The sequence below is a fragment of the Ranitomeya variabilis genome, chromosome 3 (genome assembly GCF_051348905.1).
Source record: "Ranitomeya variabilis isolate aRanVar5 chromosome 3, aRanVar5.hap1, whole genome shotgun sequence".
Lineage (NCBI taxonomy): Eukaryota > Metazoa > Chordata > Amphibia > Anura > Dendrobatidae > Ranitomeya > Ranitomeya variabilis.
Genome location: NC_135234.1, coordinates 741,607,672 through 741,620,597, shown reverse-complemented (window position 1 = coordinate 741,620,597; position 12,926 = coordinate 741,607,672). Strand labels below are relative to the sequence as shown.

Here is a 12,926-nt window from a genome sequence, read left to right as displayed (position 1 = left end):
CAGCCAAAATAAAGCAAACAGCTGAGGTCTGCAGCTCGCAGCTGTCAGCTTTGCATGAGCTTGTTATAAAGAATAGAGGAGACCCCATGCCATTTTTTTTACACAGTGAGCCAGCCAATCACAGCCTTGCCAATAATTGACATAGCTGTGATGGGGCCAGAAGTACTCACACAGGAAAATCTTGTTGCTTGACTGCACTGTCACCTTTCAACCAGCTTTGTTCTGGCTGCCGAACCCAAACAGTAACATGAACTTCCAGTGGAAGTCCATGTTCAGGATCACTAGGTGTCCAATCTAACCACAATATGTGGTCAGCAAGACAGCCAGATATCAAGCAAAAGAGAGAGGCAGCTGCTAAGGATGTAAATGATCAAGGGAGATATTTTTTTAGGTGTTCTGAGTGGAACAAAGCATCTGATGCTTACTTTGCACATTTATGAAGCCAGGGATTTCACCAGAGTAACCAAAAGGAGAGCAAATAAAAAGGTATGAAAGCATTTATCACTAAAATGTTTAAAAAGGAGTAAACTTGCTGACAGATTTCCTTTAAGGAAGTTGCTATGTACTGGAAACGTGTGAGTTTTCCACAGCAAAAAATACGTGGGCCGATATTTGCTGATCTATGATTATAGTGTCTATCTGTCTCTACTGTTAAAGGAGTATTAATGTAAAATGACCTCTGTTAATTTCATAGCTAATTACTACATTGCAACATACCTTAAGCTATAAAACATGATGATGTGAGTGGCACAGTGCAGGATGTACTCTGACTGCTACCATGATGCAAGTACATTGCTTGGTCCTGCTTTCTCTGTGTTGTGGTGCTCTTGCCATGCCAAGACTCCATGACAACTCTGGCTTCAGTTCGTCTGAACAGAATTTGGCAGAGGTATGTTTCTGTTAAAAAAATAACATAAAACTCAAAAGGGCTAATATAGTTTCATCAATTAAGAGGATTTACTGTATAATGAAAGGTTACAAAATGCACTGATATATATATTAATTTGTCACAATTTTCAAGATTTCTGCTTGGTGTTGTACAACAGAAACCTTCATTGTTTATTTCTAGGAATGAAAAAGGAAGTTGAGGTGTGAAAGACACAGTTGTGATGACTGTACTGTAAGTGTAACCAGTCCTGCATCTGTGTATCCATCAGATGAGTAATGTAGATTTTTATTCTTCATTTGCAAAGATAGAAGGTTAAATGACAGAAAGCAAAGTTGGAAAATGTGAGGAATTTATACACATTGTAAAATGTAAAACTGGGTAGATTTTGATCAACACATACTGACCCTGTGAGCTAATAATAACGGCACTCAGATGGGTTTTCCCGTTTATTTAAATGTTCTAAAACTTTGTAATCTGCCTTACTTTAATTTATCAGCATTATCAATGTAGGTTTATGTCAGTAAACAGAAATACTCTTGTCTAAATTTAGAAGCTGAAAATGTGCATTGCTAGTCCTGGATATATTTGCAACCAGTCTAAACAATCCTCTGAGAGCTAAATATGTTAGCAAATGTAAATTAGTAAGATATAAGGAACAGATAGCATAATGTATAATTGCTTAGTCAGAGTAAAAGAATGTTTGCAGTCTGATAAACAAGTAAGTCTGCACACAAAATTACTTTGAAATTGTTAAAGGAAATATATCATAATATAAATCCTTACAAACCACATATATGGGCATGCAGGTCTTTAATGTAAACCCATCACCTTCTTTATAACTTCTATCTGTTGCTGTATTCCTGAGTGTTTAGCATTTACATCCATACGCAAAGCAAGGCTTAAACCCCTTAACCCCCGAGGGTGGTTAGCATGTTAATGACCTGGCCAATTTTTACAATTAAGACCACTGTCCCTTTATGAGGTAATAACGCTGGAACGTTTCAACGGATCCCGGTGATTCTGAGATTGTTTTTTCATGACATATTGTACTTCATGTTAATGATAAAATTTCTTCGATATAACTTGCGTTTGTTTATTTGTGTAAAAAATGGAAGTTTGGCGAACATTTTGCAATTTTCAAACTTTGAATTTTTATGCCCCTAAATCAGAGAAATATGTCACACAAAATAGTTCATAAATAAGATTTCCCACATGTCTACTTTATATAAGCACAATTTTTTAAACAAAATTTTTTTTCGTCAGGAAATTATAAGGGTTAAAAGTTGACCAGCGATTTTTCAATTTTCCAACAAAATTTACAAAACCCTTTTTTTTAGGGACCACCTCACATTTGAAGTGACTTTGAGTGGTCTATATGACAGAAAATTCTCACAAGTGACACCCATATAAAAACTGCACCCATCAAGCTGATCAAAACCACATTCAAGAAGTTTATTAACCCTTTAGGTGCTTCACAGGAATGAATGGAATGTGAAAGGAAAAAATGAACATTTAACTTTTTCACTAAAATCTAAATTTAGACTATTTTTTTTTTTATTTTCACAGGGGTAACAAGAGAAAATAAACCCCAAAATTTGTACTGAAATTTCTCCTGAACATGCCAATACCCCATAAATGGGGAAAAACCACTGGGTGAATGGCAGAGCTCGGGAAGGAAGAAGCGCTGTTTGACTTTTTCAACGCAAAATTGGCTGGAATCGAGATCAGATGCCATGTCACGTTTGGAGAGCCCCTGATGTGCCTAAACAATGGAAACCCCCCACAAGTGACCCCATGGAAACTAGACCCCCCCGAGGAACTTATCTAGATGTGTGTTGAGCACTTTGAACCCCAAAATGTTTCACTAAAGTTTATAGCGTAGAGCCGTGAAAATAAAAAGTCATATTTTTTCCACAAAAATTATCTTTTAAACCCCCAATTTTTTATTTTCCCAAGGTAACAGGAGAAATTGGACTTCAAAAGTTGTTCAATTTGTCCGGAGTACGTTGATACTCCATATGTTGGGGGGAACCAATGTCTGGGCGCATGACAGAACTCGGAAGGGAAGGAGCGCCGTTTGACTTTTTCAACGCAAAATTGGCTGGAATTGAGATCAGACGCCATGTCGTGTTTGGAGAGCCCCTGATGTACCCAAACAGTGGAAACTCCAAAGTGACCCCATTTTGGAAACTAGACCCCTCAAGGAACTTGTCTAGATGTGTGTTGAGCACTTTGAACCCTCAAGTGTTTCACTAAAATTTATAAAGCAGAGCCGTGAAAATAAAAAATCATATATTTTTCCACAAAAATTATCTTTTAGCCCCCAATCTTTAATTTTCACAAGGGTAACAGGAGAAACTGGACCCCAAAAGTTGTTGTGCAATTTGTCCTGAGCATGCTGATATCCCATATGTAGGATAAAACTACTGTTTAGGCACACATCAGGGCTCGGAAAGGAAGTAGTGACATTTTGGAATGCAGACTTTGATGGAATAGCCTGCAAGCATCATGTCGCGTTTGCAGGGCCTATGATGTGCCTAAACAGTAGAAACCCCCCAGAATTGACCCCGAAAATAAGACAGGATCTTATATTGTTTCTTGCTCTAAAAGATGGGTTAGGGATTATTTTTAGGTGATGCCTTATTTTTTCCATGAACAACAATCCACATTTATTCATTACAAAAAAAAAAAATTATTTATTCAAATATCATCATGCATTCACATTGCACATACACAAGTATATACACACATTGCACATAGATATGTATGCACACTGCATATGCACATGTATACACACACTGCACATACACATGAATATATATATTTAAACACACGCATGCACATGTGCTGTTCCATGTAAGTTATGCTCCTCAGTTTCTACGTGTTGTTTCCATGCTGTGTTTATCTGTTCTTACATTTCTGCTCTGCTGCAATCAGGTGGCTTTCCCTGTATAGCACCCTGTAATTCATTAATTTTATGGCATGCCTTCCACTTCCGGTTCAGGGGTCACGTCTTCTTCTTCCTGCTGGCAGCCATTTCATTTTAGTCTGCTTGCTGTTGTGAGAGGACACGCTTGAATCGGGCTTAGTAAGGCATCAGTCTTTCGACCACTTGCTGTCACAAATACACTTGCTGTACTTGGCTCAACTCTGGAGAAGTTACTGTATAACCATCGTATGCTGTATGTCCAGATTTACAAATAAGCAAGTTTGGATTGCACAATCCCTGGTGTGCATCATCTCTCTGGACGCTGAACAGCATTGGTCCTGTCTGCTCTGCATGGAGGAAACGGAAGGAACGAATCTCTCACAATCCCTATTAATCAGCCACACCTCCATTCGCCTCATGTGGGGACAGAACAGCACACACACATACACATGTATATGCGCACACACTGCACATACACATGTATATACACACACTGGGCAGAAATTAAATACTAGCCTTTCTCCTCTTCAGCTCCTGTAGACTTTTCCAGTTAAAGAACCTCTGGCGACATCATGGTCACATGACTGTGATGTCAGCAAAGGTCCTTAAAGAAGTTGTCCACTACTTGGACAACTTCTTGTCATAACCCTCGCCTGGCCACCATAAAATAATAAAGCTTATACTCATTTCCCATGCTGACACTATTTCTGCAGTGTTGGCTCTCAATATCTCCGGAGCTCCCATGCTGTTGTAGTGAGATATGATGCCGGTGCCCAATCAGTGCTGTTGTCACTGCCCTGAATCCTGTTGACTTCCTCCATCAAGAGGAAGTCCGAGATCAGCTGCAGCCGTGACTTCCTCTTCATGTTCAATTCGTACTCAGGCGGGGACAGTGACGCTGGCGCTGATTCATCGAGAGGGTCATGTGTCACAACAACTGCACGCAAGCCCTGAGACCGCAAGTGTTAACACCACAGGAACAACACTGGCATGGGAGGAGAGTATAGGCTTTTTTATTTTTGGGGGGCCAAGCATTAAGATCAAGAAGGGGTTGTCCTATCAGTGAACCAACCCTTTAAGCAGTCTAAATCTCAGAATAGAAACAGTGGGTTCCCTAAAAGTGGAGACCCTGAGAAATTGCCCAGTTTGCCCTCCTCCTTCCCTTAGACCGGCCGTGACTGTAACTAGGGCTTATTTTTGGAGTAAGGCATATATTTCAAGCATACTTAAGAAATTCTGTAAAATCATCCTAGTGCTTATTTTTAGAGTAGGTCTTATTTTTGGGGAAAATATATACAATATATACACAGGGGCGGACATACCATTGGTGAAACCTGTGCAGCTGTACAGGGAACCGAGAGGTATAGGATTCATGCAATTGTGCATCATGATGAGCTATTGGACTGCAAAGGGCCCATATTTTATTCTTGCACAAAGGTCTTTTCTGTCTGTGTCCACTGCTGTATTTATATATATTTGCAATACAAATAATATCAAGTACTGTCAGTATACTCTTTATTAACCAGTCTCTTAATCCTTGACTTTCACACAGGAATATTTAAAGAAATTTTACTCCTCCACCACTACAGAAAATAGTTCACTTATGGAAAGGCTTGAGGCAATGCAAAGATTCTTGAGGATGAAAGTTACAAGACAGCTGGACACAGACACAGTCTATATGATGAAAGCCCCAAGATGTGGCATCCCTGACGTTGCAGAGTTCTCTACAAGTGGAAGACCAAAATGGCAGACAAACTCTATTACCTACAGGTAGGTTTCATGGATCAGGGCATAGTAGAACAAGTCGGGGCCCAATTGTTTTCTAAATTCATACCTAAATAGGCAATAAAGAGCATAATAATAATATCTCATTCTGGAAGCCATAGCATTCTCATTTTTCTTTATTATTTTTTGTACACATATTTTTAACCCCTTCATGACATTTGACATACTTATATATTGTGGTAAGTGTCAAGTTCCCGCCTCTGCACAGGGGGAGTCTCAAACCATCTCCGCTGCGGTCTCCCATTCTTCTCCAGCTGCAGTGGAGTCTGCTCAGCGGAGACATCAGTCCCAGCGTCTAGCTCAGGTTGATACTGGATGACTGGTTACTACTGCCCTTCCAGGCTCTGTCCTTGTAGCCAGCAATGTTCAGCAGCAAGCAGGTCTTTCTGGGACTAAGTCATGCTTTTCACATACTGAGCATGCCCAGGGTAAGATCTCTCATTGGAGATCAAGGGTCACATGCACAGGTACTGCAGCAAATCCCATTGGTCCTCTAGGAAGGTCCTGAAGATGCTCAACTTCTGTGGCAGCTTCCCATTGGTCCTTCTTGGAAGGTCCTGTACTTGCTGCAGCTATAAAAGGTTTGCATGACCGCACGGCCATGCGCTAGTGTACATTTGGAATCGTGTGTGTGTTGATGAGTGCAAGTCGTCCTTTAAGCATCCCCTCCCTTGTGTATGACTGCTCGCATAAGGTGGATGTCTGCTATCTAGTGCCCGGCTGAGCTATCAGCACAATAACACACAAAACAGTGTCTAAATTGCTGTGACCGCCAGTGCAGCGCCGTGCGCTATTAGAGCACTTACCTTACCCAAGTCTGGGTGGTTAGTGGCGTCCGCCAAAGCGGCACAGTACGCACTCTTGTGCATTTAAGTTACTTTCTCAGTTATTCTGTTACCCCAATTGTGGTGTCGAGCGCAAGAGGTCTACACGAACTCTAATCCTGTGTCCTGAGATAGAGTTCTGTGATTCCTTGCTTACGCTCTTTGTGCGGGACCGTGGCCCTGTGACGCAACAGGGTTCGCTTCCTTCACACAGGGTGAGGTTAACCCGTGTGTGTATCCTCATTGTACCGCCATATAGTCCATCATTACTAACCAGCAGGTTCCATCTCTGCCCGGGCTGCGAACGCACCTTATACCATCTCTCTAATTATTTGGTGCGTTCCGCTAGCCCTAATAGTAAGAAAGGGGTTCCCGGTCGATGATATATAGGTACAACTACGATTGCTGTGATTGGCTGTTGAATTCCAGATAGAAAAAAAATGCCTGAAACACTGATGTCCAGCAATGATTGCTCCTATAACAGCAATGATCATAGGTTGGTGCTAGGCAACTGCAGTGTCAGCAGCTCCAGCACTGATTGGTGCAATAGGACGATGAATCCAGCTTGGAGACATGTGCAGAGCGGTCATAGTGTCCTTCTGTTGCGCCTCATTTTGCCACAGATTATTTTAGCGATGTTGCTGCTTGCCGACTGAAGCCAAGAAGAATGAAGATATGCTTCTGATCTGTTCCAGTCCTCTGCTTTTTTGTAGTCCACGCCTATCCCACTCACACTCCTTACCCCCTTTTCCCCATTTCCCTCCTCTCCCTAACCCCTTCCCCAGCCCCCACATCTGCTGCCAAGCGCTGATCAGTATTTGATCGCTCGATTTTTGGCAGTTTTTTCAGTGCTCACTTTTGGCCAGGACATTTTTTTCCTGTTCATTTTTTTTTATCCCCCGTTTGCACCACCTTCATACGTGCGCCCTACAGCCGCTTTGCTCCGATTACTGACATGGTTGGCATCCGGTTATTTTACTTCTTTTGTGAAAAATAAAATATCGAATAAAAATAATAATTTTGATTACTTGATAGGGCTAGATTAGGGACAGTAAAATATACTGTAGTAATCAGCTTATACTACAGTACTTTCTAGAAAAATATAATCAAAATTAGAGTCAGATAGTGAAGTGTAAAAAAAAAAAGAATCAAACAAAAATAATTTAGATTAATTGAAAGAACTAATTTGGGGACCATGAAATCCAAAGAAAAAATATACTGTAGTAATTTACTACAATCTCGTTTGTATTTTTATCTTTTTAGTTCTAGATTCATTTCTTCTATTCTTCCTATTCTTTTTTCTATTCTAAATTTAATAAATTAACAAAAAAGTTTACACCAAACACACACAAATAAAATTTGGTACACACACACACACAAACAGACACGCACACACCACCCATATGAAAATCAAAATGTCCCTCTGTTCCCAAAGATGGTATTTAGCCGAGGAGGCATGCGCAGTCCTTGCCTCTGACACTGATAATGAGGGAATGTCACCTTCCTCTATTTTTCCTTCTCCTCCACTAGTGATAATGAACCCCCACGCAGATGCCCTAGGACAGCAAATGACCCAGCGCCCACCATTAATGACCACCTATGGACCTCACCCCCGAAGATTATGAGTCACAAATTCCTGATTTTGTGTGCAATCAGGAATCAATGTTGACACCTCCATTCTCACAGAGATTGACTTTTTCAAATCTTTTTCTCTGACAGTTTTGTAGATCTCATAATAATCTCATAGTGGCCCAGACAAATTTATATGCCCAGCTATTTTTATCACAAAATTCCACTTCAATTTGCTAACTGGACACCCTTAGATGCAGTAGAAATGATGACATTTTGGTGCTTTGTCCTCCACATTGGATTGGTGAAGAAACCAGAAGTTCGGTAATATTAGAGTGTTTATGTTTTACATAACATTCCAGCTTTCAGCATGTCTATGTCCCTGACATGCTTTGCACAACAAATTTTGTGGTCCATTTTTTCCTTTAACTCTTGTGAAAATAATAAATTTGAGGGTAAAACAACATTTTTGTGGGAAAAATTTGATTTTTTATTTTCACCGCTCAACGTTATACATTTCTGTGAAGCACCTGGGGGTGCAAGGTGTTCAACACACATTTAGATAAAATCCTTGAGGGTTGCAGCTTCCAAAATTGTGTCACTTGTAGGGGTTTTCCACTGTTTAGGCACATCAGGGGCCCTCGAAACGTGACATGGCATCTATTGTCAATTCCAGCCAATGTTGTGTTCAAAAACTCAGACGACTCTCCTTCACTTCCGATTCCTGCCATGTGCCCAAACCGGAGTTTAAAACCACATATGGGATATTGCCGTACTCAGCAGAAATTGCACAACAAATTTTGGGGTCCATTTTCTCCTGTTACCCTTGGAAAAAATAAAAATTTAGTTCTAAAACAACATTTTGGAGGGGAAAAATATGATTTTTTTTACTTTCACGGCTCAACGTTCTAAAACTCTGTGAAGCACATAGGGCATAAAGGTGCTCACCACACATCTAGATAAATTCCTTTACGGGCCTAATTCTCAAAATAGGGTCACTTGTGGGAGGTTTCCACAGTTTAGGCACATCACGAGCTCTCCAAACACTACGTGGCATCTGCTATCAATTCCCGCCAATTTTGCGTTCAAAAAGTCAAATGGCGCTCCTTCCCTTTAAAAATCTATCGTGTCCCCAAACAGTTGTTATTCACTGTGCATGGGGGTATTACCTGTTTCAGGAGAAATTGCACAACAAATTTGGGGTGTCCATTTTCCACTGTTATCCTTGTGAAAATAAATGATTGGTGCTAAATCAACATTTTTGTGAAAAAAAAGTTAAATGTTCACTTTTTTTACTTCCACCTTGTTTTAATTCCTGTGACGCACCTAAAGGATTAATATAATTCTTGAATGTGGTTTTGAGCACCTTGAGGGGTACAGTTTTTAGAACGGTGTCAGTTTTGTGTATTTTCCGTCACATAAACCCCTCAAAGACACTTTAAATGGTTTAAATGGTTCTATAAATTTTGTTGGAAAAGTTAGAAATTGTTGATAAACTTTTAATCCTTCTAACTTCCTAACGAAAAAAATGTTTAATAAATTGTGGTAAATGTTATTTATGAACTATTTTGTATGACATAACTCTCTGGTTTAAGGGCATAAAATGAAAAGCTTAAAAAATGCTAAATTTTCAAAATTTTTGACACATTTCCGATATTTTTACAAATTAAGTCATATTGAACAACTTTTACCATGATAATGCAGTACAATATGTCATGAAAATTTTTTTTCTCAGAATCACTGTGATTTGTTGAAGCATTCCAGAGTTGTTATTTCATAAAGTGATACTTGTCAGAATTGTAAAATTTGGCCTTGTCAGGAGGGTGAAAGCAAGCTCAGGGTTAAAGGGCTGCCCCACTCAAAATTAAAAACATGCTCAAAATAAAAATGAATATCTATTAATAAATTACAAATTTAGCTAACATTTATTTGCAGAGATTGTGACTTCATGACTCTTTTTTAATGAAAAGTTTGGAAAATGATTGCAAAAGGTGTCTAATACACGCAAAACAAAGTGGCCTGCACTCATCTTTTTCATCACAGCTTCTATAAGAATTCTGAATAAACCTCCTCCCTTGCGTAGATAACATTTTTAACTGCCAAGTACGGTATTTATGTTTCGTTGAATTAGTCCAAAAATAAGGGATTATTACGTTAAAGAGATATAATGTCTTCTTGCACAGAATTGTGAATTATACCTCAGATCTTCCCATTCGTGTGGTTGATGATTTGATCCAGAAGGCATTCAGTGTCTGGAGCCAAGTCACTCCTCTGAGGTTCACCAAAGTGAACAATGGAGATGCAGATATCCTCATCCAGTTCAGTACAGGAGGTACGTTCTTTGTGATACTTTTAAATAATAGTAAAGTAGAATATATTACAGCTATCCTCAAATTTAGTAGATTTTATCTGTGTTCCCATTGATTTTTTTGGTATTTGGAATTTGTTCCATCAAGTCTACAGAAGCTCAATATGCACCATCAAAGTCACAAGCACAATGACGGTAATTTACATGTTTTCTTGCAGCACATGGTGATCGGAGACCATTTGATGGTACCGGTCGTGAATTCGCTCATGCCTATGCTCCTGGGGATGGAATCGGTGGTGATGCCCACTTTGATGAAGATGAAAGGTGGACAAATAGCCGAGCAGGTAGACTACTAAACAATTACGTCTCACCTCTAAATGCATTTCTTTAAAATAATGTAAAAACACACAGAAATCTCTCTCAATAGCCTGAAGAGAATGTATCATACATTTAACTTTAGTTTCATGAATTAGAAAAAAAATAGTTTAAATTATTATGATTTTTTTTATTATTTAACTAAAAATCCTGGTGGTGGCCATATTGGATTCATGGACTTCCTTCCTGCATACACATTGCAGCAGTATGTGGGCGCTTCAGGTCAGCTACAAGAAATGGAATTTATTTAAAAAATGGGCCCAGTAAGGTCTAAAAAATTTTTTAAAAAATACATTATATATTTATTGTCTAAAATGATCACACGTTATACTTGCTGAAAGAGGAAGTGAAGACAGTGGTGGTGGGACCTGGACTGCTATATAAAGGAGTGGTGGGGAATTGGTTGAGGAAGACCATGCTGGTCTTGTTTTTTTAAATAGAAAGAAAAGGTTAATTACCCTTTTAATTGACAGAGAAACATTATTAATTGTCTCCATGAGATTAAGGGGCACAGCCCCTTCCCCCAGAGACCAGGTATTAACAAGGCAGCTTTATACATAATGTTTTTATCCTACCTTATTTTGTTATCCACCGCCACCATAATACAAAATTTATTTAATTCTGTTGATTCTGTCCCAGTCTACGCAGAAAAATTGTCAGGTGAGCTGTAGAAAGCAGGAGATGTCAGCCTATTGTTTACTCCTGCGTGAAAACTGGAATCTCCAAAGATTTTGTAAAATTCATAGTCTCATTAAGAAAAAAAAATTTAAAGGGATTCACCACTCTAATTTTAATTTTAAAAACAGACCAGCATAATTTAAAAAATCATTCCAAAATCTCCTAATAATCTTTTTGCCGTTTTTCTCCTTGCAGTGCTTAGGTGCACTGTCTTCCTTGCTTCCTCTTCTAATGGGCATGTGACCAGTTCTAAATATCCTACTTGGGTTGGATGGACATGTGACTGCTACAGCCAATCACTGGCAGCAGCAATGATGCGTAGCTCACCGCTTTAGAATGTTATTGGCTGCATCATTCACACACAAATTTCTGTTGGAAGAAGAAACAAAGAGGTGGTGATCTGAGTGGTACTTAGAGAGGAACAGTGAGGATCAGTAAGAGCGTATGCTTGATTTTTTGCTTTTTAGATTATGTTAGACTCCCATTTTAAAAAATATAAAAGAAGTGGCCATCCCCTTTTTGAGGTTAAAATTTTTCATATGCAGAATTATTTAGTAAACCAAGACAAACACAAAAAAAATCAAAACATCTTCCTATGATAGTACAACAAGCTACATACCTCTGCTGAATATATCTCCTTTTAACCTACATAATCCTTTCCTTTAGACATCAATCTGTTTCTGGTGGCTGCACATGAGTTTGGCCATTCCTTGGGGCTCTATCACTCTAAAGACCCGCAGGCCCTGATGTTTCCAACCTACCGCTATGTAAACACAGACAATTACCGCCTGCCACAAGATGATGTCAACGAAATACAGTCACTGTATGGTCGAAGGCACAATTAACTCCTTCAACCTGCCAGAGGGCATTTTATCTAAGTGCGAAAAATGCTAAGTGTTGGCATAAATGTGCAATAAATATATAAATATAAGATAAGACTATCTGACAGTACAATATAGATATACAGCAACGTTAACGTACTGCATTTGCAATATAACAATACTTATTCTGTTAATGATTTGCATAAAGTAGTTCTCAACTTATATTGTATCTAGAAGACTTGAAAATGATGGTTCAACTAATTTGTATCACGTGTATGGTCGGCTCAAGAGAAAGATCTTTTATATAAATGATGCCTTGCTAAACAGGCTATGCCAAAATATACCAATAAAAGGACAAAAAAAGCCTGTTCCTTGTGGTTGTCCAGAAACAGAATAAACCTATGTGCACACATAGTTTTTCAAAGAGTTTTTGGAACGGTATCTGAACTCCTTGCTGGACATTCTATCTGTTCCTCCATTCCTCCAAACGCTTTGGGGCTTACTGGAAGAATGATAAGTAACCACGATCTATCTTGATTTGAATTAATAGAAGAACTAGTGCATTGCTACCTACACTATAGGCTGTTTTACCTGTTATCTGTCTTTTCTTCTCAGTGGTTACAATAGTGGTCATCAGTGGACCCACACCTGGGCAATTATGCTATACACCACAGCTCCATCTACATGAACACACGGAACCAACTACCTTCCCTCCCCACTTCTCCCCTTTCCTCCCCCAATGTCTTCT

The 12,926-nt window shown here is 39.2% G+C and overlaps 1 protein-coding gene across 1 annotated transcript; it reads left to right on the top strand.

Annotated features, from left to right (window-relative positions):
• Window positions 1–362: 362 nt before the first annotated feature.
• Window positions 363–12,619, top strand: LOC143818584 (macrophage metalloelastase-like). Its single transcript, XM_077299847.1, has 5 exons — window positions 363–486; window positions 5,408–5,588; window positions 10,180–10,328; window positions 10,523–10,648; window positions 12,024–12,619. Exons 2-5 carry the CDS (start codon window positions 5,422–5,424, stop codon window positions 12,200–12,202), a joined length of 621 nt encoding a protein of 206 aa, XP_077155962.1. The 5' UTR covers window positions 363–486; window positions 5,408–5,421; the 3' UTR covers window positions 12,203–12,619.
• The last annotated feature ends 307 nt before the right edge of the window (window positions 12,620–12,926 follow it).